The following is a 24,828-nucleotide window of genomic DNA, read 5'->3' as shown; positions in this document are numbered from 1 at the left end:
TTACAATGCGGTTTCTGTAATGCTGACTATTGTCTCATGTTAAATTGGAGATGATGCTGCGATGGTCTATGACAATCTGGGCCTTAGTGGCCCTGTTTTATGTTCTACATAATTAGTATGAGAATAGCTCTACAGACTGTTAAAAGGGAATCAGCCCTCATTGCTCCTTAAGTTAAGCATACATCTGTAACTCTCCGGAAAAAACGATTGCAGCAGATAACTTAAAACAGCAGTCACCCTCCTCCGCCCCATGAAAAATTAGAATAGAATCTTTATGAAATACCAATTTTCACTGTGTTGGAATATGGACTATTGTCTCGGTATAGTTCCTCTGCCTGACACTTAAAGACACTGGGCAGAGCTACCGCCTATCTAGACATTTCAATCCCCCCGGTGGTCACCAGTGATAGCTGCGGGGAATTCGGCCTGTCTGTGGAGAAGCCCACGGTATCTTGGGATCCTCCATAAACCTCAATGTGCGCGAGACTACAGCACTGAGTGCGGCTCTCGGCCCTGAAGCACCAGGAGCAGAAGAGGACCCACTGGAAGAAGATGGCTGCGCATGCGAGGGACAGGTTCAGTTAATTAGAACTCACCTTTATCTGCCCCCAAATTCTGCAAAGTCCCTAGACTGTTACAGTGACGCTTTAAATGCTCAGGTGCTTTACTTTAGCCGCAAGCCGCACATCAGGTTTCAAATTAAGGCTTACATTTGCTTGTTTTTTAATTTTTTTAATCCAAAAACAACTTGGGGGTTAATATTTGACTAAAAATAAGACTAGTAGTGACCACCTATGTACACATACCAGGATGTGATATCCTATGTTAAACAGACTAATTAAATTGAGTGCTCCGTAGCGGGTGCTATAAAGATTAGGACGTGTAATGCATTAAAGCATATGGTTGACATTTTGCAATATCATAACTATATCTGGGACTTTTGCCAAATGAAATGCTGCAAAAAAACAACTAAAACATTACATTAACAGAACAGATACAACTTGATGGTTTCTGATACATTTCTTTTCCTTTTTGACACTGTACAGCAGAGCGAATTGTGTTAACACTTTCTAAATAAATGCAATGCTAATTAATAATTATATTTTTTGATGGAACGTATAATTTTATGCCTTCAGCTCCTTAAATTTATTCAGCAATAGGGAGATATGGTTTCCAGCGGTGATATGCGTTTAGGGGCTGATTAAAAAAAAAAAAACAGTGGAAGTCTTTCCAATCTAAAATTAAGGAACTGTTTCAAATACTTATCCCCCTATTAAGCATGTCTTCTATTCCAAGTAGAATTATAAGTCTTAGTTATCATTACACAAAACTGAAAATATAGAATGTTTCCAAAAAATGCCTACTGTGTTTGCAAAAGAGATGTGATTCTAAAGTAAAACTGTCTTCATTTTTTTTTATTGGTATTTACAATAATATTGTATCAAGATATGTATTATAGTCGAGCATTTATCCAAGTTAAAATCTCTTTTCGGTGTATTTCCTTTGCTTACCCTCGCTCTACTGGGGCAGCCATCTTTAAGCACAGTTTGGTCAGAGGTGTATTTTATCCAACAACAAACCGTGCAAGTAATTAACAGGAAGTGTGCATCCATGAATCCTGGCATGACAAACATGCTTTGGGAATCTCACACATTCACTGTGGCTGTGGGATGGTTTCAAGCCCTTAAATAATGCATGATCTTAGCAGATAATTGCTATTTCTGAATTAAGATAACTAAAGATGGCCCACCCCACAGCGCATAGGTAAGCCAAAGGATAATTGGATATGCACTTATTACGAAAACATACAACATAGGCTATATTACATGAAGCATTAATTTTTAATCACGATTTAAAGAAAATGACCCTTAATGCTTCCTCTACAATGCATTATGGGTAATTCACCAACACAGTGAGTCAGTAGTAGAATCTTGTTTGTTGCTTGTTGTCTATAGCTGGTGGTGACTGTACACTGATGATGGGGCGTTGAACGTCATTCCCGTGTGACCAATTCTTTTTGAAAGCCTGCCAAATCTCCTCATCATTTGTACTGTCTGAAGCCTGCCAACTCCTGCTTTCTACATCTTGGACACGGATTAGACAGTTCAAATTGAGAAGCTAAGACATGTGCCACTGAGCTAAAGGATGCGCTGCCCCCTGATACCCATTAAATGTCCTGTCTTAGTGCGGACACTATATTAGGGGAAGGATGTCATTGTAATGTCTGTGCACAGCTGTCTTTCTGATCCACCGATGTTCTATTTTGTATCTGATCACTATGCTGTGTCCTCCGTGCCCACAGGTGCCATATGATGACCTACGCTATCTATTCGGTGAGATTATGTATGGTGGTCACATCACCGATGACTGGGACAGAAGACTGTGCAGGACGTACCTGGAGGAGTATATCAAACCAGAAATGTTGGAAGGGGAATTGTTTCTGGCCCCCGGATTTCCTCTACCAGGAAATACGGATTACAATGGGTATCACCAGGTACTAAAAGAAGTACACTCAAACATTTTTAAATGTCATACAGGGCACAATGTGTGACATGTCCTCTTAGTGTCAGTCTTTACAGGAGCCATTCTCTGCAAGTACATTATGCCCATCACAAAAATCTGCCACGATATGCCCCCCAGACATTGTTTGTAAAGTGACACTCACTTTAATTTTTCATCTAACCTATCTTAGCATTCATTATGCACAACACCGTGATAATTATGCATATTTTGACAGACCCTTGAGGGCTTTTGGATCCTGTGGACTTCAGTGTTAAAAGGTCCTGTCATGTTCCAAATGTTAGACCAAGTTTGTGATATACATTCCAAAACAATCACACAAATGAGTAATTAATTAGTTAGAAATGGTTTTACCTCTGCAAAAACTCTATGGGCCATCTTGTGCCTTTCAATGTAAACGCTGTGTGTAATATTTCCAGTGTTCCGAGCTCATCGAATTTCATCTTGCTACTTTAGAAGCTGCCAGGCATTAACCTTTTATATAAAAGGGGAAACTAATAAATTAATGGGGTGACATAGCCCCACAATTCCTAATATACTGCTTGCCCCATTTACATGAGCATTTGGGAAGGTGGCAGGGAAACTCATTTAAAGCTAGGACAAGCTGTTCACTGGGCAGCACCAAACAGACTCATTTAAAGCAATGGCTTCAAAGAGATTATTTTCAATTTGGCAAATGCAGAATTTGACATAAACTCGCCCGTATTGCCTGGTATTTCAGAAAAAGACAATATGTTTATTGGGAGTGCCGTGTTAAACCTGATTAGTTTCTCTAGGAGTATCCAATAAATAAGAATAAAACAAAAGAACAATGTAGAAATCAGAATATTCCTCAAACACAAAACACTAACTATTTAACGGGGACAATGCACATACAGTGAAGCAATCCGCAGGAACATTTCATTGGTTTCCATGGTGAAATCTCCGCTATTAGAACTTTTTCCATCCTCCGTTGATCTTTATACAAACGACAATATGGTTTTCGGAAGCTGGATGTACTGTGTCTTTAACTGTTTCTCTGCCCCTTCCCCTCAATAGTACATTGATGACGTTTTGCCAGCGGAATCCCCTTACTTATATGGACTGCACCCCAACGCGGAGATCGGATTTCTTACCCAGACATCCGAGAATCTATTCCGGACCGTGTTAGAGATGCAGCCGCGTGACAGCAGCATGGGCGAAGGAGGAGGAGTAACACGAGAGGAAAAGGTAGCGCTAAGTTCTTCCATAATCCTGTTTTATTCACATATACTGTGTGTTCTAGTTTATGCGTCCATTCATACAGAAGACGAGGATAGATTGCAGCTTCACAATTCACGTCTGGAACTGTAAACGTTCACAAGTCTTAAAGGGACACTCCAGACCCCTAAACAACTTTAGCTTGCTGATAAGCTTTAAGTGTGAAAAGCATGTCTGTGATTGGACAGCCAGAGAAAGTCTGGGTGGAGTTAGAAGGGGGGAGGGTTTGTAAAAGCTGCAGACAAGAGAACTGCAGCTTTTGCAAGCTGTTTTTAGATATAACTCCAATGAAAAAATGCATAATAAAATACATGTGTTTTCATTTGTGATATATCTACAGTGTTGTTTTTTTTTTTTTTTATTGATTTTGCATTTGGGTAGCGGAGTGTCCCTTTAAATAATTTGCAGAGAGTTAAACAAGTTTTGTCCTTTTTTTTTTTGGTAATTTAAATGCTGTAATCTGATCCTCATTAGAAATGTCATCCTCATTAGAAATCTCCGCATTAATGAACGGAAGTCAATGCATTGGTCACAGGTTTTTTTATAGACAGGTATAGAAGACAGATATTGGGGTGGGTGGTCCGACTGGGGTTTCTAAGGAACATCAGCAGCAAGTACAAAGTGGCAGTTCTAATTAATTTCCAGAACCGGCACCGGCCCATTTTCACACATCTATTGCTTTGTATTCGTTTTATTCTGTCTCCCAGCTTATAATGCTTTCAAATTGTGAAGATAAATACAGATCATGAATAAACATTACCCAATGCAGCTAATGGCACGAGCCATTTCCATATTTTATTTTCATTTTATGCATTATAAATATAATGCATAACAAAAAAAAAAAAAAAAAAAAAAAAAACAAAGAACAAAATCCCTCAAACTCGTTACTTCTGGATTATTTGCAACAAACTACTTGTGTTAAAGTCTGGAGTGGCCCTTTAGTAGTAGCCAGCACATGTTATAGAATATATATATATATATATATATATATATATATATATGTTATGATGGGGAAAATAATTGTGATTGAAGACTCATTCCACCTGAAGTGTGTGGATAGTTAATACAATTTGCATATGTCCACCCAGAATCCTTTGCGGTAGTAACATCACTGCAGATTTGTGATTTCTGTGGGAAAAGCAAGTCGTATTACTTGACTGGTGTGCAGATTTTTGTTTAACATTGTATTAACTACGTCGACCTATGTTGACACACTTTCAATAAAATACATTTTGCTGATACCCCCTACTTCGGCTTTATACAAGATTGTGCTATCAAGCACCGGGTGAAAAAATAATAGTAAGCAGGAGTGCAAGACTGTTAGTATTCTATATAATATTCTTCCTGCCCAGTGCCATATCTCCTTTTCTTGTCACTGAAATGCAGCCGGTCACAAATGTAAAATATTAATGTGACTCCTTGGCTCGGTACTTGATTGTTTGACACCCTGACATCACCAAAACAAATGTGATGCCAAGTAATTTGTCTTCATTTATAAAAAGAAATGGCCACAGTTGCCATACACCTCTGTCCTGTGCAATGCCTAAACTGGGCCCTTTTCTTTATAAACCAGGGGAATGCAGCTTCACGTGCTGGACCGACTTCTCTGTAGGATGAGTACAAATTACTCATCACTGTCAGTACGATCCAATCTAATAGCCTGGCTTCAGCGAGAAAGGGTCTCTCTGCAGACCCATAAATCTGTCTGTCTTCTAGTAACACACAAAAGGCTGGAACACACTGTGGCACAGATCAGGGTGTCAATCTAGCCCAATTCATAGTAACAGGACTGGGCTACACTGTATTACGCCTCCTGGAAAAAATAAATAGCAAAGTTGGGGGTTGTAGACCGTTTGGCTTTAGTGGTCTAAAATTTGAAAATACCTTGACAGTTCTCCACAAGTCCCAGTTTGACATTTTTGCGATGTATAGGCAGGGCCTATTTTACCTGGTGCCGACAATGATGATGGGCTGAAGAATCTAATCACCAGAAAACACTTAAAACAGCCATACCTCCCAAGCGGCGAGTATCTAGTGGAGGTGGTGATGGAGGAAACTCACAGGATGCATTTATAAGAAGATACCCTATGCTAATCTCTCGCTTTTGTCTCTCCAGCCAAACCTATATCCCCCAATATTGACAGCATGTCGGTGGGTGTTGAAAAAGGAGGTGGGCCAGTGATGTAAAACATGTCACTGGCACCGCCGAAAGGGGTGGATTCACCATGAAAGTGGGCGGTTCTGCCCAAAGAATTGGATAGTCGGCTTGGCGTGAATGCATGGCAGGCTGTCAATCATGCAGAACTGCCAACTAAGTGTGGACTATGCAGACAGTGTTTCAGCACCCTGAGCTCAGCGCAAACACATCTAATGATGTGCTTGCTCTGTGTGTTCTGGGAAGAGGTCTTCTGATGTCCACTCCTCTCCTTCTATTCTTATTAGCAGGCAGAGTCTCCTGCTCCTGGTATGCAGTCTGGGACAGAAAAATTATAGATGTAGTGAGTGTAGAAAAAAGGGGACATGCCAGACTGTTAGAGAGCCCAGAACAGTAGGAGCATTTTCGCAGTGGGCAAAGTCGGCTTTACCTTCACTAGTTTATAGACGGCCAGTCCTGACAAATTTTGTTACTCTACATCCCTCCTAAGGTCCCATACGTAATTCCCTCTGCACAAAGCAAGAGTAGAAAAAAAATATATATATTATTAAAAAAATGGGCCTATTCCATGGGCATGGGCCTGGCGTTTCAGCTCCATTAGCCCCTATGTTAATCTGACCCCTCATATGGGGCATAGCTAAAGACATTCTGATTGTTGTTGTTTTTTATCTTAATCCCTATAATCCTCATCCTGTGTACAAGCTGTCAAATGGATGATGGTCGGTCTACAGCTAGATCTCTACAGGAGATCAGAACCATGTTCACCTGCTAATCCTGGGCATACAACTCCCAGTAATGATTACATTCATGTTAAACCCATTTAACCCACTTAGGACCAGTGATGGAATAACTCTATATCAACAAACTATCCTGTAAAGATTCTATGTGAAAACGGAATGCGCCACTTGTATAACGAATGATCGGCTGTAATAATAAGCAGAGCATTCCATGGTGGCATTGGGTCTTTAGGGACCATGTTATGATTCATAAGGGGTTAATTAAGGATGTTTATAAAAGATGCATCCTGCAGGGCTACATGTATTGTAATATCGTTCTGTAATATGCATTTTCCGATACTGTCCGGTGGAGGAAAACATTTTTTTATGTGGAAAGACTTCACTGATGCAATATTTCCACGTCTTCTCTTGTAATCACAGCTCTGGATGACAGGACTAATCTCTGGAAGTCACTCCTCTTTCTCTGTCCCATTTGTTCCAGTCGACAGTCATGGTTCATTGTTTGTTTGCAAAGTAATTAGCAGGAACTGTACAGTCGTTGGAAGGGAGCCTTATCGCTTGCCTGACTAATCTATCAGTTTATCCGTTAACCTCTGTGTGTAATCATACAAACTCTTCTATGTCTATAGCAATTTACATTTTCGTAACCATATATATTCTTCAACACAATTTAACATATGGCATCTTCCACACTCGTAAAGTTATATTGCTCAATCCCCAATGGACAAACACACGTTAGCTGTGCTGGCAATGTAAAGGTTAAGTCATTTTGTGTGATGGTGATGTCTATTGAAGTTCTGTTGGAATCTGACCTTGTATCTAGTAATACACTTGTGGCAAATACTGGATTGCTCGAAGCCATAAAACCAGAGGTTACCTGGTTCTGATGAAGGTCACATTTGATTTAGGCTGTAGACAAGTCAATTGTGTAATCCCCTGGCACCTATCTCTCCGTCAAAGCCTCCAGGACATGCTATACACTTACAAGTGTTAATATAGGTTAAAAGAGGACAATACACGTGTGCAAGATCTGTTCTACCTTGTTTTATACAAACACAAGACCACATCTTTTGATAATCTGGTCTTCACAGGTGAAAGCCACTCTAGATGAGATCCTGGAGAAGCTCCCAGAGGAATTTAACATCCCCGAGCTCATGTCGAAGGTGGAAGAGAGAACACCATATATTGTAGTCGCTTTCCAGGAATGCGAGAGGATGAACACATTGACCAATGAGATAAAACGTTCCCTCAAAGAGCTGGATTTAGGCCTGAAGGTAAGAAGAGTTTTAGAAGGAACATTAAGTATATATGTATTAATAAGATGTTCATCCCTTTTAATACTCTTTCCTTGAGATCATGCTTAAATCTGAATAACTGAAAGATTGAGAACAATTACATTTTTTTTGTATTTGCGTTTTTAGCACATGGAGAACACATTCTCTCATCAAGTAGCTTTCTAGAAGATACAATATGATTCTGTTTTGAGATAAATTATGCATAATTCAGGACTGGCTAAGTGTTTCTCAGTAAATCAATTTCTGAGCTAAAAACCAATGGTTTTCAGCTGTGCCATCTGGGAGTTGTGGTTTAGATAAAAAGCCAGGTTTGGTTCCATGAAGCATTCAATTCGGAGTACAGAAAGGTGACTATTTTAAACAGGCGGATTGATGTAATGAACTTACAGAGAATGTCTCCCATTTGACCTGACTTACATTTGCTTCAGCAGGGATTTAGAGATTACACAATTCTATTTAAATGATGAAAACGTTAAAGCTGTGACTATCGGTGGCCGTTGGGTTACTGGACTTGAGAATGAATTTAAGCAAACCTCCCTGGCCTTTATTGCAATAGTTATTTTGATACTTGCACTTGACTGTAGTAGCTCTGAATACGATCTGCAGCAATGAAAAACTGTTCCACTAGGAGCTGAAACATTCTATTCCTTCCATAGTGTTTGCGCCCCAAAATTACTATGTATCTGAAACCTATACTGGGATTATTTACTCAACACCAAATTTTAACAATTTAGCACAAATAAATAATTTGGAGGAAAAAAAAAAAATCTTGACTCTATCATAGTCATAGCCTGGTTATTTTTGTTAATCCGCTACAATTCAGTAGAATTTTGTGTTTAGCGAATGATCCTCATTGTGTTTTAAAACCGTAAATACATAGGGATTTCAGGTGTCTAAACATACAATTCTATATTATTATTATTGTTTGCTGAAACAACATCACAAAATAAGATTCAGCTGTAGTTCTAAGAAGAGAAAAAGCAGTCTATGCAAGTGTCTTTTTTATTTTTATTATTATTATTATTTTTGTGATCTGGGTACAAGCTAAACCTAACCAGGAATCCACAGGACTGAGCAGGAGAAGGGCTTTACTATAAGATTGGGACAGATTTACCATCCAGGAACACTAGGGTATTTACAGACCCGAAAGCAGCTCTAGTGGCCGTCTGAGTGACTACCACTGGAGGTGTCCCTAGGCAGCAATGTAAACACTGCCTTTTCTCTGAAAAGACAGTGTTTACAGCAAAAAACCTGCAGGGACTGGCTATACACACCAGAACAACTACATTAAGCTGTAGTTGTTCTGGTGATCATAGTGTCCATTTAATTAAAAAAAAAATCTAAATAATGGTCTAATTTAGCATCTTCAAAATGTTTATTAGTTATAGGCATCAAGGGAATTGTAGTTCACAATCAGCTGTACCATTATTAGCCATAGCTGGCCCATAGACAGTCGCATACTGGTAAAATAAAACTTTGCCAAAAGCACATTCTGTCTGTCAGACTGTATGAGAAAACCATATGGGGCGCTGAACACCACTTTTAGTTAAAGGACCACTATAGTGCAAGGAAAACATACTTGTTTTCCTGGCACTATTGTTCCCTGAGGGTGCCCCCACCCTCAGGGTCCCACTCCCGTGGCCCTGAGGGGGAGGTAGGGGTTAACCCCTTACCTTTTTTCCTGCGCCGGGCTCCCTCGGCGCTGGGACTCTCCTCCCTCTTATGACGTCCCTGGCTGAATGCGCATGCGAGGCAAGAGCCGTGCGCTATCAGCCAGTCTCATAGGAAAGCATTCTCAATGCTTTCCTATGGACGCTGGCGTCTTCTCACTGTGAAAATCACAGTGAGAAGCGCGGAAGCGCCTCTAGCGGCTGTCAATGAGACAGCCACTAGAGGCAGGTTTAACCCATATGTAAACATAGCAATTTCTCTGAAACTGCTATGTTTACAGCAGAAAGGGTTAAACCTAGATGGACCTGGCACCCAGACCACTTCATTAAGCTGAAGTGGTCTGGGTCCTATAGTGGTCCTTTAACTCTCCTGAGTCAAGCCTTGCTGTGCAGGGTCAGTCCATTGGCCGAGAGAGTCACTTAATTGCTCTCAGACAATGATTTAGCCAAGCCCTGCACTGCCAGATCTAGCTCAGAGATTCCGGCTGCAGTGGAGGCTGGAAACTGCATCAGATTGACTCAGGTAAGAAGTCAAACCAGTTTGACCACTTGCATTGGGAGGGCCACCAAGGCACTCCTAGCACCAGAGCCACTACAGCTCTCTGTAGTGGTTATGGTGCTTGGGCTGTTCCTTTAAGTCCATTTTGAGAAACTTGACTATAATGAAGGTGGACGAGCAAAGAGTGAACATGCTTTGGATAATTTTTCCATTAAATTCTTTAGGGTGAACTGACTATGACCAGTGACATGGAGAACTTGCAGAATGCTATCTTCCTGGACCAAGTTCCTGAATCCTGGACTAAGAGAGCTTATCCATCCATGGCGGGACTAGCAAGTTGGTTTGTTGACCTCCTGAGTCGTATCAAAGAACTGGAAACCTGGACGGGAGACTTTGCTCTGCCATCAGCTGTCTGGCTCGCAGGATTCTTTAATCCTCAGTCCTTCCTCACCGCGATCATGCAGTCTATGGCCAGGAAGAATGAATGGCCTCTAGATAAGATGACATTGCAATGTGATGTGACCAAAAAGAATCGTGAAGACTTCAGTAGCCCCCCACGTGAAGGAGCATACGTACATGGCTTGTATATGGAAGGAGCACGCTGGGATACACAGGTGAGAGGTTTATCATTTTGAAGTTAGAAGACTACTATTCATATATAATATCTATAGCACAAACAGCAGGTAAAAGTCGTTTTGACATTAGAAGGTAATTGGTATTAACTGAGAACACTGAACTTTTAGAACTCTTTTGGAAGATGCTACTTCTTGATAATATCACATGTTGAGTTTATCTCCACGAAGACCACTGAAAGGTCCAGAAGGAGAGAATTGTTTGCAAACTTGAAGGCTCCTCTCTTTTTGTTCTGTCAGCTCTGATCTTCAAGACTATTCTTTTAAATTTCAGAGGCCTGATCAAAGCAGGTCAGTTGGCAGGCTAGCAAAGTGTTTAGCTGTTCACCTCCCGCTCTGACGGCTTTTCTTTTAGCTGCAACTCTTTGAAACTCTTGTGAGAGGACGAGGAAAGTGCACTAATTAACAAAGGACAATCTCCAAGGTTGAGTCGGGAAGTGAAACCCAACTCAAAGAGAAGTTAATCTGTCAAAAACCCTCTTTACATGGCTGCATACCCAATAATGATCCTTTCCACAACAAAACTCTGTGCAGTTCTCCCTCCTTCTTTGCTCTTTAAAGCAGCAGATTAAGCAGTTTTCGTTACATATATTATAAATGCCTCTCTCTCATTTATGAATTTGCATATTTTGCAAACGTGATTCCAAGGACTGCCTGGAAAAACAACATGCACTAGAAAAGATTTCTAAATAAACTAAATAAACTTACTTTTTATAAACCACACCAAGAAGCAAGCATCCCCCGTATAATAGGCACTAAGTAGAACGAACACATCAATACGGATTATGCGCTTCCCTAAACATATGCAGCACGTGTTAACCGTGTAAGGACCAATCACTGTCTATGACATTGTTACTATCTTGTCGTCTTTGAGTCACCTAAAGAGGGGGCAGACGAAGGTCCAATTTCCCCCCAAACTTCTCACAAATGGCATGACCAAAAGCTGTAGGTCAGCATAATCACTACAGTGCGCTGTAGTGGTTATGGTGACCCTTTTAAATTAAAAACAAACATAAAAAGACCTGTAGCTCGGCACAGCAGATTACAACCAAGTAGCTGACAAGAATGACCTTACCGCAAGCTACATTTTATTAACAAAAAACATGTTTTTAATCAATGTTTAAATGTTAACATCTAACACATTATATCATTTTCTAAACCTGCTGAATAATAAGAGATATTGCTGCTCCCTACAGCCTTATTTTAACATGAGAATGATCCAAACTGTATAATAAATCAATTAGGGCAGAAAACCAAAAAAAAACAAAAAACATACTAACTTAAAAAAATAAATAAAAATTAAGTTTAACAATTCCCATGTATCTGTTTCTCTACCTTCATTTTAAGTAGCAGATTGGTGATATGAGTGTTAAAAACCTCAACTCTTTCCAGGCAAAATATATTCAGAATTCTTCCTTTTCTCGGCTTTTCCTCCTGACTGTGGTGCAGTGAGATTTATAACTACAAAATAAAAAAGTAAAATAATGTCAGCCTATAAACATATTAATATAATGCATCCAGTCTACAACTGTGCATATTAATTTATCATTAACATTTCTGTTGTGGCCATACATATTTCTCTCCCTCCATTCATCTTAATATTATCATACCATTTATCTCGCAATAAGACAGTTCGTTTGGGTCTCTAAACTGAATATGGAACAAATTCTCTACATATTGTTACCATGGTGATTTATAATCAGATATGATGGAATTTTTTCCCTCAAACACTTGCTTGTGGTTACAGATGCTTCGAGATTACCGAACAATCCCAAGTATTATGTTAGATTACATAAACACGACTAATCAGTCAAATCATACTGTGCTAGGTGTTGTTCTTTAATTTACAAATATGATACAACTAATAGATTATGGATCTTGAGTTTGGACTCTGTACTGTGCACAGTATTTATTATATTAATGTATCAGATGAAGGCTACATGTATGTGCCCATGTATCGACATGGTCTGGGAAATTATTTTACTTAAAAGTGGGACATGGAGGTATGCAACTAAGATGGTTGTAATTGTGCCGAATGGGACGTGTCTGTCCAAAAAAAGGGCAGGATGCAGTCAAGTTGACTGGCTACTGCACTGGTTGGACTCACAGAGGGCTACATAACCCCTGTGTGATTTGTGTAGCACTGTACGTTATGGGAACTTGTCCACTGGTGGACCCAGATGTAAGATATCAGAGAGTAACCCCCCCGGTTGGTGGGGCAAGAGCACAAATTCAGAACTGTTGGGAGGTTCGTTACCCAATTGGAAATATCAACGCTAAATTATTTTAGCCTATAATGTGCTTTTTCTTATAGATCCTTATCTAGTTTTGTGAGCAGACTGTACTGTATGTGGTTCTCAAAACAAATATTTAGAACTATGAATGTCCGAGGTTTTGGAACATTCAATCAACGAATGAATAATATCTTGTTTGTTTACCTTCCAGACTGGGATTATCACAGATGCTCGACTCAAAGAGCTAACTCCAGCCATGCCTGTGATCTTCATTAAGGCAATACCAGTGGACAAGCAAGATACCCGGAATGTATATGCCTGTCCAGTCTATAAAACGCGGCAGAGAGGACCCACCTACGTATGGACATTCAACCTTAAAACAAAGGAGAATCCTTCAAAATGGGTTCTGGCTGGTCTCGCCTTGCTTTTACAGATTTGAATCCATAAGAAGAAAGAGTATACTGTCCAAAGACTTCTAAACACAGACAAACTGAATCATCTCCTATTTTTGCACATTTTTTTTGATGATGGAGTACATAAAGTATCACATAAACTCAGACATTAGGAAATGCCTATCTGAACAGACAGTGCACCATACTCTCAACTAATGGTTGTTTTATATAGATCTTTACAATGTATTGCATTATGTTTAAGAGTTAAGGCTGTTCCTGGGTAAAACAAAGCATTGATGTAAAGAGAGACACACAGTTGGTACATTGTATGGAAATAAAATAATACACCCTCGCCCCCACTAAATAAATTTGGTTAACATCTGGCAGCGTAAAGGAATGCAATAGCAAAACCTCTGGTTCCACTAGAACCCCTTTTCCAGCAGCAGCCATAATGAAGGAACACTATTGGCATTAAAACAATTTGGGTTAATGAAGCAGTTTGGGTGTATAGATCATTCCCCTATTCTCTGCCATTTGGGAGTTAAGTCACTCATATTTATGCTTATGCAGAAATAGGCCTCTGGCTGTGACTCACACAGTCTGCATGGAAGAAAGAAGTGGTTTAAGGTTCATTTCAGATGTTAACCTGCTTTAGAAGTTTTTATATCCTGCTCTGTAAATTAAACAAAGTGATTTAACTCCTAACTGGCAGAGAATTGACGAGCGAGATTGCATGAGCTATACACCAAAGCCATTTCAATATGCTAAAGTTGTTTTGGTGCCTCTAGTTTCCCTTTAAGGACAGCGATATTAACCTTGGCTTCCTAGATGTCTGCAATCTACATTTCCCATGATGCTTACTTAACCAATCTTCAAGGACAAATGATATCTTGAGTGGCAAGGTTAACCTTCACTAACATAGGTGCTACATTTGTTGGTCCGACAGGTAAGAACAAATTTTAAATGTGTAGGAAACCGTGCCCTAATTGTGTACGCCCAGCACTCACTGAACACATTAAGTATCTCTGGTTTCGGTATTTTATCTATCAGAGTTCTGAATTAAAAAAGGACTTTAATTCCAAGATACAGCTGGTAATTGTACATTTAAAATGTGATTTAATATTCATAGACCGATTTAAATTGTCCCACAGCAAGGTTTGTGGAATGAAGCCTTAATCCATTCTAACGTTACTACAGACCGCCAATAAACAGATTAAACTGTAAAAGGATTCAGGCTTATTCCAGGGGCTGAACATACAAATGCTAGAATATCTAGGAATCCCTCCTTATAAATATCGGTGACAGATTAGCACATTCTCAGACATCAGACAGTACATTTTATCCGACCAATCACAGTGAAATGCTCACCCGTAATACTGCTTAATAAATAAGCTCGTTCTGAGAAATGTTTTTTTTTTCTTGGACATAGTCCATTGAGGGATGAAATTAAACAGATTTATGATCTATACCCCCAATGTTTGCCCAAAGCCAGGGAGGTGTATAAACCATTCGAAAGGTAATTACAGAACAATTCACATTAAAAAGCAATGGAAATGCAGTACATTTTGCAATCTGAATGTAAAAAATATGATGAAAAGGGGAATTTAAAAAAAAAAAAAAATTCTTGCTAACTCTACTGTGTTGAGAAATTAAATTATTACATCAGGGGAAAATGTGTATACAGAGCTGTGTAATGATGTGACGGGGAGGAGACTGCTTTTCTCCTTTTGATCTTTACATTCATGTGAAAATGTCTTATACAATCTAAATTCACGCTGGAAGCGTTTGCGATTTGCACCTATTTGATATTCCAGTATTAACTGGGCAACTGTGACTCATATTGTATAGGAATGCAATGCTATCATTTAGGAAAGCAAATTAAATTATATAGTCAATTTATCAATATTTTGTTTTGGTCTCAGTTCTTGGGGGTTATTTATATAAAAAATTTTAAAAACGTGGATTACAAATAGAAAAAGCTTTGGGAAGTTAAAAAGGGACCCTTTCAATATGTTGGACACCACTGACCTAGGAGGTAAGCCTCTAGATTAGAGTTTTCATTGAATTTAAAAGTAAGAACCTCGGTCTGGTTTTCTCGGAGTTAAGCACCAAACTGGCGAAAACATTATACAAAATGCAAATCAAACTGCGGTATCGGAAATATTACTGAAGCTCGTTAAAAAAAACACAGATCGATCATTTATTATATCTAATTTTCACCGCTTAACAGATATAATATACTCTCACTACTGGTGTTATTTACCAATGGCCACATGCCCTCAAATTATTAAGGGAAAATGGCAAGTTGTCAAAAAAAAAACAAAAAAAAAAAACTCTGGAACAACCAATCATTAAAGATACATAACACCATTACTAATAAAAATAAAAAGGCAGCCTAGGCAGCCCTCCCCTCATTTTCAGACAAAAATATGAGCTAACAATAGATGGGTCAGTATTTGGGGAGCAAGACAGCTTGCTCACGTAGACATAACTTGGAAAACAAAACTACAATCCTTTAGCCCCTTGCTTCCTCTGTACATAACCCTTTTGAGACCCCAACCAGGAAATAAGGCGAGCTGCAGCCGCAGACCCTCTGGCTCCCATTACCCCTGTATGTTTTATATCTGCGCTAGAAAAAAAGTCCCCTGACATTTTCGCTGCATTAATATCACGCCAAAAATGTCACTTGACTTTAACCACCGTTTCTTAACGTCATTATTCAGTGAGTTTCTTGGCAGTTCAGGACACAGTGAAATAACTGTTAGTAAGAGAAATTGAATCAGTTGTTCCATGAGAAGCGAGTTCTGGAGGGAGGGGGAGAGTTAACACAGTTGACATTTGACAAACAGAACAACTCACCCCCACCCTAAAAAAATTAAAAAAATAAAAAGAGGTTATGGTTAAATAAGAATTGTTTCAGCCATATCTTCTTACTAATATGGTGCACGTGTCCTCAAAAAATCTGCCTGTAAATAAGTCTATAAGGGCACATCAAATATTTGTGATAATGGATCATTATCTATTCTGCTGTAAGATCCATTATATTAGTGGAAGCTGTATAGAGTATTGTGCCACAATACAATAAGCTACAACATATATAAAAATGTAAATATGAGCACATGCCTCCTAATTGCCCTGGATCCAATGAGACAGTCTCAATTTGGGAACCACATTCTGCCATCCATTGTCTGTCTGTCTGTTTCACTGGGATTTTGTAGAAATGTGCAAAATAGGGGGAAAAAAGGTTTAAAATTGTGTTTTTGAGAGTTTTAAAGTATAAGTCTTAAAAAGGACGACAATTCTCCATAGGTGTGCATGGCACGTTATATCTGATTGTGCACCTAAATAAATTTACCATCTAAACATTATTTAAAGGGACACCTTGAGCACAACAACCACTTTATATACTAATTGAAGGGATTGTGGTGCCTGGAGTCCATGTCCTGCATAAAAATTAAATATTAAATGATTTATTCACTGTATAGTAGTGATGCTCAGAGGTGTGCCAAGGTTACTCCCAGCAAACTGAAAGAAAAAAACATAATTGGATCTCCCTTTACAACACCCACAACTCGCCTTTGTAAGGGAATACACACACTGGCATTCAAACACGCATATACATATTGATTTTTACACGTACTTGCATTAACACACATTGAGTCTAAGTATGTGTGTGTTTATGTATTCGTATGTGTGTCAGTGTGGGTAGCTGTGTGTCTGCATGTGTGTCAGTGTGGGTAGCTGTGTGTCTGCATGTGTGTCAGTGTGGGTAGCTGTGTGTCTGTTTCTGCTCGTGTCAATGTGTTCAGTTGTAAATGTGTGTATCTGCGCCTGCATGTGTGTAACTGTGTGTCTGTGTATCTGCGTGTGTGTAACTGTGTGTGCATACATCTCGGCATCTCACCAACACATCACACAAATACACAAACTGCATTCAAATGTCAACACTACATACAAACACACCTCTGTATAAAGACACAGACATTATATATACACATCACTGTATTTAAAAAACGCACTGCACACAAATGCTCGCCTGCATTCAAATGCAGGAGCGTACCGAGGGGTTGGCGAAACCGGCGCCCGCCATGGGCACAGAGCGAGAGGGGATGCAAAATTCAATTGTCCGTGTGAGCAGTGATTTTTGCGCCCTGCTCAGTCTGCACTCCCGGCGCCCCTAGTGAGGAAGGGGGAGGTTGGCAAGGGGGGGGGGGGGGAGGGAGATAGTGAGGAAGGGGGAGGTTGGCAAGGGGGGGGGGAGGGAGATAGTGAGGAAGGGGGAGGTTGGCAAGGGGGGGGGGAGGGAGATAGTGAGGAAGGGGGAGGTTGGCAAGGGGGGGGGGAGGGAGATAGTGAGGAAGGGGGAGGTTGGCAAGGGGGGGGGAGGGAGATAGTGAGGAAGGGGGAGGTTGGCAAGGGGGGGGGAGGGAGATAGTGAGGAAGGGGGAGGTTGGCAAGGGGGGGGGAGGGAGATAGTGAGGAAGGGGGAGGTTGGCAAGGGGGGGGGAGGGAGATAGTGAGGAAGGGGGAGGTTGGCAAGGGGGGGGGAGGGAGATAGTGAGGAAGGGGGAGGTTGGCAAGGGGGGGGGAGGGAGATAGTGAGGAAGGGGGAGGTTGGCAAGGGGGGGGAGGGAGATAGTGAGGAAGGGGGAGGTTGGCAAGGGGGGGGGAGGGAGATAGTGAGGAAGGGGGAGGTTGGCAAGGGGGGGGGAGGGAGATAGTGAGGAAGGGGGAGGTTGGCAAGGGGGGGAGGGAGATAGTGAGGAAGGGGGAGGTTGGCAAGGGGGGGGAGGAGATAGTGAGGAAGGGGGGGAGGGAGATAGTGAGGAAGGGGGCGGTTGGCAAGGGGGGGAGGGAGATAGTGAGGAAGGGGGCGGTTGGCAAGGGGGGGAGGGAGATAGTGAGGAAGGGGGCGGTTGGCAAGGGGGGGAGGGAGATAGTGAGGAAGGGGGCGGTTGGCAAGGGGGGGAGGGAGATAGTGAGGAAGGGGGCGGTTGGCAAGGGGGGGAGGGAGATAGTGAGGAAGGGGGCGGTTGGCAAGGGGGGGAGGGAGATAGTGAGGAAGGGGGCGGTTGGCAAGGGGGGGAGGGAGATAGTGAGGAAGGGGGCGGTTGGCAAGGGGGGGAGGGAGATAGTGAGGAAGGGGGCGGTTGGCAAGGGGGGGAGGGAGATAGTGAGGAAGGGGGCGGTTGGCAAGGGGGGGGAGGGAGATAGTGAGGAAGGGGGCGGTTGGCAAGGGGGGGAGGGAGATAGTGAGGAAGGGGGCGGTTGGCAAGGGGGGGAGGGAGATAGTGAGGAAGGGGGCGGTTGGCAAGGGGGGGAGGGAGATAGTGAGGAAGGGGGCGGTTGGCAAGGGGGGGAGGGAGATAGTGAGGAAGGGGGCGGTTGGCAAGGGGGGGAGGGAGATAGTGAGGAAGGGGGCGGTTGGCAAGGGGGGGAGGGAGATAGTGAGGAAGGGGGCGGTTGGCAAGGGGGGGAGGGAGATAGTGAGGAAGGGGGCGGTTGGCAAGGGGGGGAGGGAGATAGTGAGGAAGGGGGCGGTTGGCAAGGGGGGGAGGGAGATAGTGAGGAAGGGGGCGGTTGGCAAGGGGGGGAGGGAGATAGTGAGGAAGGGGGCGGTTGGCAAGGGGGGGAGGGAGATAGTGAGGAAGGGGGCGGTTGGCAAGGGGGGGAGGGAGATAGTGAGGAAGGGGGCGGTTGGCAAGGGGGGGAGGGAGATAGTGAGGAAGGGGGCGGTTGGCAAGGGGGGGAGGGAGATAGTGAGGAAGGGGGCGGTTGGCAAGGGGGGGAGGGAGATAGTGAGGAAGGGGGCGGTTGGCAAGGGGGGGAGGGAGATAGTGAGGAAGGGGGCGGTTGGCAAGGGGGGGAGGGAGATAGTGAGGAAGGGGGCGGTTGGCAAGGGGGGGAGGGAGATAGTGAGGAAGGGGGCGGTTGGCAAGGGGGGGAGGGAGATAGTGAGGAAGGGGGCGGTTGGCAAGGGGGGGAGGGAGATAGTGAGGAAGGGGGCGGTTGGCAAGGGGGGGAGGGAGATAGTGAGGAAGGGGGCGGTTGGCAAGGGGGGGAGGGAGATAGTGAGGAAGGGGGCGGTTGGCAAGGGGGGGAGGGAGATAGTGAGGAAGGGGGCGGTTGGCAAGGGGGGGAGGGAGATAGTGAGGAAGGGGGCGGTTGGCAAGGGGGGAGGGAGATAGTGAGGAAGGGGGCGGTTGGCAAGGGGGGGAGGGAGATAGTGAGGAAGGGGGCGGTTGGCAAGGGGGGGAGGGAGATAGTGAGGAAGGGGGCGGTTGGCAAGGGGGGGAGGGAGATAGTGAGGAAGGGGGCGGTTGGCAAGGGGGGGAGGGAGATAGTGAGGAAGGGGGCGGTTGGCAAGGGGGGGAGGGAGATAGTGAGGAAGGGGGCGGTTGGCAAGGGGGGGAGGGAGATAGTGAGGAAGGGGGCGGTTGGCAAGGGGGGGAGGGAGATAGTGAGGAAGGGGGCGGTTGGCAAGGGGGGGAGGGAGATAGTGAGGAAGGGGGCGGTTGGCAAGGGGGGGAGGGAGATAGTGAGGAAGGGGGCGGTTGGCAAGGGGGGGAGGGAGATAGTGAGGAAGGGGGCGGTTGGCAAGGGGGGGAGGGAGATAGTGAGGAAGGGGGCGGTTGGCAAGGGGGGGAGGGAGATAGTGAGGAAGGGGGCGGTTGGCAAGGGGGGGAGGGAGATAGTGAGGAAGGGGGCGGTTGGCAAGGGGGGGAGGGAGATAGTGAGGAAGGGGGCGGTTGGCAAGGGGGGGAGGGAGATAGTGAGGAAGGGGGCGGTTGGCAAGGGGGGGAGGGAGATAGTGAGGAAGGGGGCGGTTGGCAAGGGGGGGAGGGAGATAGTGAGGAAGGGGGCGGTTGGCAAGGGGGGGAGGGAGATAGTGAGGAAGGGGGCGGTTGGCAAGGGGGGGAGGGAGATAGTGAGGAAGGGGGCGGTTGGCAAGGGGGGGAGGGAGATAGTGAGGAAGGGGGCGGTTGGCAAGGGGGGGAGGGAGATAGTGAGGAAGGGGGCGGTTGGCAAGGGGGGGAGGGAGATAGTGAGGAAGGGGGCGGTTGGCAAGGGGGGGAGGGAGATAGTGAGGAAGGGGGCGGTTGGCAAGGGGGGAGGGAGATAGTGAGGAAGGGGGCGGTTGGCAAGGGGGGGAGGGAGATAGTGAGGAAGGGGGCGGTTGGCAAGGGGGGGAGGGAGATAGTGAGGAAGGGGGCGGTTGGCAAGGGGGGGAGGGAGATAGTGAGGAAGGGGGCGGTTGGCAAGGGGGGGAGGGAGATAGTGAGGAAGGGGGCGGTTGGCAAGGGGGGGAGGGAGATAGTGAGGAAGGGGGCGGTTGGCAAGGGGGGGAGGGAGATAGTGAGGAAGGGGGCGGTTGGCAAGGGGGGGAGGGAGATAGTGAGGAAGGGGGCGGTTGGCAAGGGGGGGAGGGAGATAGTGAGGAAGGGGGCGGTTGGCAAGGGGGGGAGGGAGATAGTGAGGAAGGGGGCGGTTGGCAAGGGGGGGAGGGAGATAGTGAGGAAGGGGGCGGTTGGCAAGGGGGGGAGGGAGATAGTGAGGAAGGGGGCGGTTGGCAAGGGGGGGAGGGAGATAGTGAGGAAGGGGGCGGTTGGCAAGGGGGGGAGGGAGATAGTGAGGAAGGGGGCGGTTGGCAAGGGGGGGAGGGAGATAGTGAGGAAGGGGGCGGTTGGCAAGGGGGGGAGGGAGATAGTGAGGAAGGGGGCGGTTGGCAAGGGGGGGAGGGAGATAGTGAGGAAGGGGGCGGTTGGCAAGGGGGGGAGGGAGATAGTGAGGAAGGGGGCGGTTGGCAAGGGGGGGAGGGAGATAGTGAGGAAGGGGGCGGTTGGCAAGGGGGGGAGGGAGATAGTGAGGAAGGGGGCGGTTGGCAAGGGGGGGAGGGAGATAGTGAGGAAGGGGGCGGTTGGCAAGGGGGGGAGGGAGATAGTGAGGAAGGGGGCGGTTGGCAAGGGGGGGAGGGAGATAGTGAGGAAGGGGGCGGTTGGCAAGGGGGGGAGGGAGATAGTGAGGAAGGGGGCGGTTGGCAAGGGGGGGAGGGAGATAGTGAGGAAGGGGGCGGTTGGCAAGGGGGGGAGGGAGATAGTGAGGAAGGGGGCGGTTGGCAAGGGGGGGAGGGAGATAGTGAGGAAGGGGGCGGTTGGCAAGGGGGGGAGGGAGATAGTGAGGAAGGGGGCGGTTGGCAAGGGGGGGAGGGAGATAGTGAGGAAGGGGGCGGTTGGCAAGGGGGGGAGGGAGATAGTGAGGAAGGGGGCGGTTGGCAAGGGGGGGAGGGAGATAGTGAGGAAGGGGGCGGTTGGCAAGGGGGGGAGGGAGATAGTGAGGAAGGGGGCGGTTGGCAAGGGGGGGAGGGAGATAGTGAGGAAGGGGGCGGTTGGCAAGGGGGGGAGGGAGATAGTGAGGAAGGGGGCGGTTGGCAAGGGGGGGAGGGAGATAGTGAGGAAGGGGGCGGTTGGCAAGGGGGGGAGGGAGATAGTGAGGAAGGGGGCGGTTGGCAAGGGGGGGAGGGAGATAGTGAGGAAGGGGGCGGTTGGCAAGGGGGGGAGGGAGATAGTGAGGAAGGGGGCGGTTGGCAAGGGGGGGAGGGAGATAGTGAGGAAGGGGGCGGTTGGCAAGGGGGGGAGGGAGATAGTGAGGAAGGGGGCGGTTGGCAAGGGGGGGAGGGAGATAGTGAGGAAGGGGGCGGTTGGCAAGGGGGGGAGGGAGATAGTGAGGAAGGGGGCGGTTGGCAAGGGGGGGAGGGAGATAGTGAGGAAGGGGGCGGTTGGCAAGGGGGGGAGGGAGATAGTGAGGAAGGGGGCGGTTGGCAAGGGGGGGAGGGAGATAGTGAGGAAGGGGGCGGTTGGCAAGGGGGGGAGGGAGATAGTGAGGAAGGGGGCGGTTGGCAAGGGGGGGAGGGAGATAGTGAGGAAGGGGGCGGTTGGCAAGGGGGGGAGGGAGATAGTGAGGAAGGGGGCGGTTGGCAAGGGGGGGAGGGAGATAGTGAGGAAGGGGGCGGTTGGCAAGGGGGGGAGGGAGATAGTGAGGAAGGGGGCGGTTGGCAAGGGGGGGAGGGAGATAGTGAGGAAGGGGGCGGTTGGCAAGGGGGGGAGGGAGATAGTGAGGAAGGGGGCGGTTGGCAAGGGGGGGAGGGAGATAGTGAGGAAGGGGGCGGTTGGCAAGGGGGGGAGGGAGATAGTGAGGAAGGGGGCGGTTGGCAAGGGGGGGAGGGAGATAGTGAGGAAGGGGGCGGTTGGCAAGGGGGGGAGGGAGATAGTGAGGAAGGGGGCGGTTGGCAAGGGGGGGAGGGAGATAGTGAGGAAGGGGGCGGTTGGCAAGGGGGGGAGGGAGATAGTGAGGAAGGGGGCGGTTGGCAAGGGGGGGAGGGAGATAGTGAGGAAGGGGGCGGTTGGCAAGGGGGGGAGGGAGATAGTGAGGAAGGGGGCGGTTGGCAAGGGGGGGAGGGAGATAGTGAGGAAGGGGGCGGTTGGCAAGGGGGGGAGGGAGATAGTGAGGAAGGGGGCGGTTGGCAAGGGGGGGAGGGAGATAGTGAGGAAGGGGGCGGTTGGCAAGGGGGGGAGGGAGATAGTGAGGAAGGGGGCGGTTGGCAAGGGGGGGAGGGAGATAGTGAGGAAGGGGGCGGTTGGCAAGGGGGGGAGGGAGATAGTGAGGAAGGGGGCGGTTGGCAAGGGGGGGAGGGAGATAGTGAGGAAGGGGGCGGTTGGCAAGGGGGGGAGGGAGATAGTGAGGAAGGGGGCGGTTGGCAAGGGGGGGAGGGAGATAGTGAGGAAGGGGGCGGTTGGCAAGGGGGGGAGGGAGATAGTGAGGAAGGGGGCGGTTGGCAAGGGGGGGAGGGAGATAGTGAGGAAGGGGGCGGTTGGCAAGGGGGGGAGGGAGATAGTGAGGAAGGGGGCGGTTGGCAAGGGGGGGAGGGAGATAGTGAGGAAGGGGGCGGTTGGCAAGGGGGGGAGGGAGATAGTGAGGAAGGGGGCGGTTGGCAAGGGGGGGAGGGAGATAGTGAGGAAGGGGGCGGTTGGCAAGGGGGGGAGGGAGATAGTGAGGAAGGGGGCGGTTGGCAAGGGGGGGAGGGAGATAGTGAGGAAGGGGGCGGTTGGCAAGGGGGGGAGGGAGATAGTGAGGAAGGGGGCGGTTGGCAAGGGGGGGAGGGAGATAGTGAGGAAGGGGGCGGTTGGCAAGGGGGGGAGGGAGATAGTGAGGAAGGGGGCGGTTGGCAAGGGGGGGAGGGAGATAGTGAGGAAGGGGGCGGTTGGCAAGGGGGGGAGGGAGATAGTGAGGAAGGGGGCGGTTGGCAAGGGGGGGAGGGAGATAGTGAGGAAGGGGGCGGTTGGCAAGGGGGGGAGGGAGATAGTGAGGAAGGGGGCGGTTGGCAAGGGGGGGAGGGAGATAGTGAGGAAGGGGGCGGTTGGCAAGGGGGGGAGGGAGATAGTGAGGAAGGGGGCGGTTGGCAAGGGGGGGAGGGAGATAGTGAGGAAGGGGGCGGTTGGCAAGGGGGGGAGGGAGATAGTGAGGAAGGGGGCGGTTGGCAAGGGGGGGAGGGAGATAGTGAGGAAGGGGGCGGTTGGCAAGGGGGGGAGGGAGATAGTGAGGAAGGGGGCGGTTGGCAAGGGGGGGAGGGAGATAGTGAGGAAGGGGGCGGTTGGCAAGGGGGGGAGGGAGATAGTGAGGAAGGGGGCGGTTGGCAAGGGGGGGAGGGAGATAGTGAGGAAGGGGGCGGTTGGCAAGGGGGGGAGGGAGATAGTGAGGAAGGGGGCGGTTGGCAAGGGGGGGAGGGAGATAGTGAGGAAGGGGGCGGTTGGCAAGGGGGGGAGGGAGATAGTGAGGAAGGGGGCGGTTGGCAAGGGGGGGAGGGAGATAGTGAGGAAGGGGGCGGTTGGCAAGGGGGGGAGGGAGATAGTGAGGAAGGGGGCGGTTGGCAAGGGGGGGAGGGAGATAGTGAGGAAGGGGGCGGTTGGCAAGGGGGGGAGGGAGATAGTGAGGAAGGGGGCGGTTGGCAAGGGGGGGAGGGAGATAGTGAGGAAGGGGGCGGTTGGCAAGGGGGGGAGGGAGATAGTGAGGAAGGGGGCGGTTGGCAAGGGGGGGAGGGAGATAGTGAGGAAGGGGGCGGTTGGCAAGGGGGGGAGGGAGATAGTGAGGAAGGGGGCGGTTGGCAAGGGGGGGAGGGAGATAGTGAGGAAGGGGGCGGTTGGCAAGGGGGGGAGGGAGATAGTGAGGAAGGGGGCGGTTGGCAAGGGGGGGAGGGAGATAGTGAGGAAGGGGGCGGTTGGCAAGGGGGGGAGGGAGATAGTGAGGAAGGGGGCGGTTGGCAAGGGGGGGAGGGAGATAGTGAGGAAGGGGGCGGTTGGCAAGGGGGGGAGGGAGATAGTGAGGAAGGGGGCGGTTGGCAAGGGGGGGAGGGAGATAGTGAGGAAGGGGGCGGTTGGCAAGGGGGGGAGGGAGATAGTGA

General features: G+C 47.4%; 1 protein-coding gene across 1 annotated transcript in view; it reads left to right on the top strand.

Annotated features, from left to right (window-relative positions):
* Positions 1 to 13,926, top strand: part of DNAH9 (dynein axonemal heavy chain 9) — a 169,762-nt gene extending 155,836 nt beyond the window's left edge. Inside the window, exons 65-69 of the mRNA XM_063456071.1 lie at positions 2,303 to 2,494; positions 3,559 to 3,729; positions 7,743 to 7,925; positions 10,340 to 10,729; positions 13,193 to 13,926. Of these exons, the coding sequence (XP_063312141.1) occupies positions 2,303 to 2,494; positions 3,559 to 3,729; positions 7,743 to 7,925; positions 10,340 to 10,729; positions 13,193 to 13,420 (1,164 nt within the window). The 3' untranslated portion in view covers positions 13,421 to 13,926. The remainder of the gene's footprint in view (positions 1 to 2,302; positions 2,495 to 3,558; positions 3,730 to 7,742; positions 7,926 to 10,339; positions 10,730 to 13,192) is intronic.
* The last annotated feature ends 10,902 nt before the right edge of the window (positions 13,927 to 24,828 follow it).

Source organism: Pelobates fuscus, chromosome 5 (genome assembly GCF_036172605.1).
Source record: "Pelobates fuscus isolate aPelFus1 chromosome 5, aPelFus1.pri, whole genome shotgun sequence".
Classification (NCBI taxonomy): Eukaryota; Metazoa; Chordata; class Amphibia; order Anura; family Pelobatidae; genus Pelobates; species Pelobates fuscus.
Note: the sequence above shows the minus strand (reverse complement) of the source record. Positions and strands in the feature narration are given on the sequence as shown.